The 4,106-nt window shown below is 67.7% G+C and overlaps 1 protein-coding gene across 1 annotated transcript in view; it reads right to left on the bottom strand.

The window, feature by feature from the left end:
* TMEM201 (transmembrane protein 201) overlaps positions 1–3,669 on the bottom strand; it is a 17,227-nt gene extending 13,558 nt beyond the window's left edge. Inside the window, exons 1-2 of the mRNA XM_004679311.2 lie at positions 3,562–3,669; positions 1,519–1,665 (exon numbers count right to left, since the gene is read on the bottom strand). Coding sequence (XP_004679368.1) covers positions 1,519–1,665; positions 3,562–3,669 — 255 coding nt within the window. The remainder of the gene's footprint in view (positions 1–1,518; positions 1,666–3,561) is intronic.
* Between the last annotated feature and the right edge of the window lie 437 nt (positions 3,670–4,106).

Raw genomic sequence — 4,106 nt, 5'->3', positions numbered from 1 at the left:
CAGGGAGGACCCCACGCGAGAGCCTGCCGTGCCCCACAGAAGACAAGAGCCCGGAGAGCGAGGGCCGGGGCGGAGCAGACAGCTGCTCAGGCTGGGGGGCCTGAGGAGGGGCGACGGGGGCTGGCCACGAGTGGAGGCAGGTGGGGCCTGCGGCTGATCCCGACCAGACGCTGGGGCTCTGTGCTCCGGCCGTCAGCTCGCCTCTTTGGCCGTGGAGGGTGGGGGTGGCGGGGGGCGGCAACTGCCCGACAGCCCTTCCACCCTGCAGTCTGGCTGTCGGCAGCGGGAACAGCTGCCTGTCCGGGCTCAGCCCCCCAGAGGCTAGTGCCAGCTGTGGGGTGCCGCCGGGGCCCCCGCCGGAGCTGGCAGTGATACCACACAAAGCCCCGCTGTCCAGGGGGTCTGAGAACAGAGCCCTAGCCGGCCTCAGCCACCCCGGCAAGTGCCAGCCCTCAGCACCCGAGGCTCCTGCGTGACAAGGACGCTACTGCGCTCCGCGCGGCCAAGGGCCAGCCCTGCCAACCCCACCCCTGCTGTCAGCGGCCCGGAAGGAGGCCGCGCCGTCACGGAGCTCCTGCGCCCAACACTCGGCCACTTCCTGGCCCGGCTTTCCACTCCTCAGCCCGGCTACCTGTCAGCTGGGGCCAAGGATCCCCCCAACCCCCCCCCACTCCCCGCCGGCTCGACGAAGTGGGAGTGCGTCACAGAGCAGATGGTGGCGGGGAAGGAGAGGGGAGAAGTCCTGGCCAGTGGGTCCCAGCGTCCACCTGGACCGCCAGTGGCAGCAGCAGCACCACACCAGGCAAAGCCTCCCTCGGACAATAGGGGACCGCCAGCCCAGCACTGAGGTCACCGGTGTGGCCTGTGGGGAGTCTGCCCTCTACTGGTGGCTGTGCGGGGACCACCCCTGCTCGGGAGAGGCTCCCTCGGTGCACCGGAGGTCTCAGGGAATGGGGCCTGGCTCTGGACCGAGGGCAGTGGAGCATGTCCCCGAAGCAGCTCTGCCCAGATGCCAGCCCCGCATTCCTGGGCAGTCGAGCGCCTGGCTCTGTCGGTGTGCCTGCGAGGCAGGCTTCTTTGTAACTGTGCACGGAGGCGTGTCCTGCTGGCCCACAGGGACAGGCTGTGGACCTCCGTTCTCCACCCTCCAGCCTTGGGGGGGCCCTCGACCCTTTCACCCCAAGGCCCCCTTGGCTCCAGAGGCGGGACTGGCCGCCTGCCCCCGCAGAGATAAAGCGGCCAGCCCCAGGGACCTGCGGCCAGGGGAGGGGCCGGCAGCCCCGCCCTCCGGGAGTCTTTCCCCTCGCTGCTGCAGCTGGTCACTAAGGAAACGGAAGGGAGCCGGAGGCTCCGCGCCAAGGGAGGTGGGGTCAGCCCTGGGCCAGCAGCTCCGGCCACTCTCGGCCCTTGGCAACCTCTGTGGAGGGGTCCTCTCCCAGGCCACAGGAGCTGCCACCACCTCGGCCAGGAGGGGCCCACAGAAGAGGCACCCCCAAGGCTGCTCCGGGACCCGCCCACGGTCTGCAAGCCCGGCGCGCTCAGGCGAGGGGCTTTGGGTGCCCGGCCCACGCGCTGCCTGCGCCCCTGCAGGTCCACCCGAGCCCGTTCGGGTGCAGCCCGGAGCCTTTTCTTGCCCAGGGCGATGCCCCTCTGAGCCAACAGCCCCTACCCAGGGCGAGGCTCTGGACAAAGCCCGGGTAGGAGCGAAGGTGTGCGGTGGCTGCGGGACGTCCCTCCAGAGGGCCAGTGTGGGGGGCAGTCTGCTCACCCAGCCCGTGGGGCGGAGGGAGAGAGGAACATGGGCCTTCTTGAGAGCGCGCCCCCCGCCCTGAACCTGGGTATGCAGCCAACACCCCCACACCTCATCATTCCCTGCGTGGGGTGGGGCCCTACTCTAAGATGAGCCCACTGGCCTGAGGCTGCAGGGCCCTGCCAGACTCGGCACCTGAGGTGTGCCCAGGGCCAGCCTCTCGCTGCCAGGTGCAGGAAGTGCCCAGCCTCCCACAAGGGCTGGCACGAGACCTGTGACCCTGGGCCCTGGGCCCTGAGACTCCAGTTCCCTCAGCGGCCCAGAGGTTAGGCTGACCGGGGGTCCTTGCTAGCCCCTCATGCGGCTCTTTACAGGGAACGTTCCTGGTGCCTGCTGGGCCAGTGTTGGGGACACCAAAGCTTGCCAAAGATTGTCTCCTGTCCAACACTTGAGCACACGGTGGTCCTGTGACACCACAGCAGAGGCCTCCTAGCCCACGCCCTACTGCCACACATGGTGTGCCAGCTGCGTGGTCTGGACGCAAGGGCCAGCACGACGGCCGATGGGAGAGGCCAACAGTGAGCTCTGGGCTCACCCTGAGGATGGACGGGGTTGCTGCAGCGGGGTGAGGAGCAGATGGCATTCAAACCCGTGGGCTGCTGGGCAGAGGGGCCCCTGGGCATCCAGGGAACCTTGTCCCCACAAGACAATGGACTCTGTGGGACAGGCCTGCCTCTTGGTCCCCATCTTGGCTTCCAAATTCTAGAGCATGGACAATGCCTGTGGGGTGCCTGGGCAGCCATGTGTTGGCAGAAGCCACATCTGGCTTAGGCGTGCAATGGAGTCTGGGGGAGTGGGCCCAAGAAGCTGTACAACTGCATGGACAGGAGCAATGGGACTGGGGGCCTGGGCGTCCCCCCGAGGTGGCACAGGCAGCTCTGGCCAAGTGGGACCAACAACGTGGGGTGAAGCTGCGAGCCCCAGGACAGGAGGGAAGCAGGACTTGGTCATTTAACAGCTGGGTGCGGGGGTGGGGCTGATGCGCCCCCCCCATCTCCCAGTCTCCTTCCTCGGTAGAGGGCGGCGTGCGGTCCACTGGCAGCGCACCTGTAACAGTGATCGGGTCGGACGGGGCAGGGGTGGGAGGCGCGCAGCCCCCGGGGGCTGCAGGCTGCAGAGAAAGTGCCTCTTCCCTCCACACCGACAGGGCCACGTCGCCTTCCCAAAGCAAACCTCCGCCCCTGCCCTCCCAAGGGTCCTCCCGAACCCACATGTGGCAAGTGCTCCAGGAGGGTTAGTGTCCAGCCAGGCTGGAGGTCCTTCTGCGCCCAACTAACAGGTCCCATGGTCACACCACGGCTCTGCTGTCTCGCTGCTTGCCAGACTCCCACTGACGCCCCGACCGGCCCACCTTGGCACACAGCCCCCATTCCTCTCGGCCCCCCTGAGCACAGCTGCAGCACAAGACCTGGGGCAAGCCCAGCCAAGTCCAGCCCTCCAAAGGTGGGCGCTGCAAAGCCTGGGTTTAACGCCCTGGTGCAGGCCAGGTCTGGGCAAGCATTCCCCACCTGGGGTTCCCTGGGAGGCCCCAGCTCTGCTGCTAACCTGCTCTGGGAATCCAAGCAAATGACCAGTTTGAACTGGCTGGTCTGCAAGCCCCTCTACCTTCCAGAAAGTGCACTGGAACCTGGCGCAGGCGGACCCCTTTGAGCAGGGGACTGCCCAATGCCTGCCTGGGCCCCTTCTGTGCCTCCCCCAAACCCCCAGTGCCAGCCAGGAGCATTCTGCACACACAGCTGATGTCCACCCACCTCCTCCTCCCAAGAGTCGAGGCTCAGGCCATTCAGGTAGTGGTGAAGGAGGGGCAGCCTCACCCCCAGACCGCCCAGTTCCAGTCCCTGAGGTTCCAAGGCGCACATCCTCTGGGGAGCTACAGCCCCAATCGCTGGTCTCAGAAGGGTCTCACAGCCCCTCTCCCCCGCCCTTGGGAAAATGGGTCTGGTGGGGAGACAGCCCTCAGAAGCCTGCGGACGCACAGGTTTGGGCACCACACGCGATGACTGGGGGCCCGGGTCGAGGGGGGGGGGCTGGCCTGAGCCAGCTCAGGGGCGGGGGAGCTCGGCCAGCTCGGGAAGGGCAGCCGGGGGTCAGGGAGGCAGGGTGCCCGGCTCGAGCTCACACCCAGCCTGCCCTAACTTGTTCATTAGTGGCATTAACGGCGACGAAGTGACCGCCACCTAGCCCTTTGTCCCTCGGCTTCTCTAGGGGGGGCAGTGGTGAGCGCGAAATGGTGACGGCGGGCAGACCGGCGCCCGGACCGACGCGCAGCCGGGGTCGCGCGCCCCGATGGCCGCAG

This window comes from Condylura cristata, unplaced genomic scaffold (genome assembly GCF_000260355.1).
Source record: "Condylura cristata isolate star-nosed mole 26May11 unplaced genomic scaffold, ConCri1.0 scaffold00008, whole genome shotgun sequence".
In the NCBI taxonomy this organism is placed as follows: Eukaryota; Metazoa; Chordata; class Mammalia; order Eulipotyphla; family Talpidae; genus Condylura; species Condylura cristata.
Note: the sequence above shows the minus strand (reverse complement) of the source record. Positions and strands in the feature narration are given on the sequence as shown.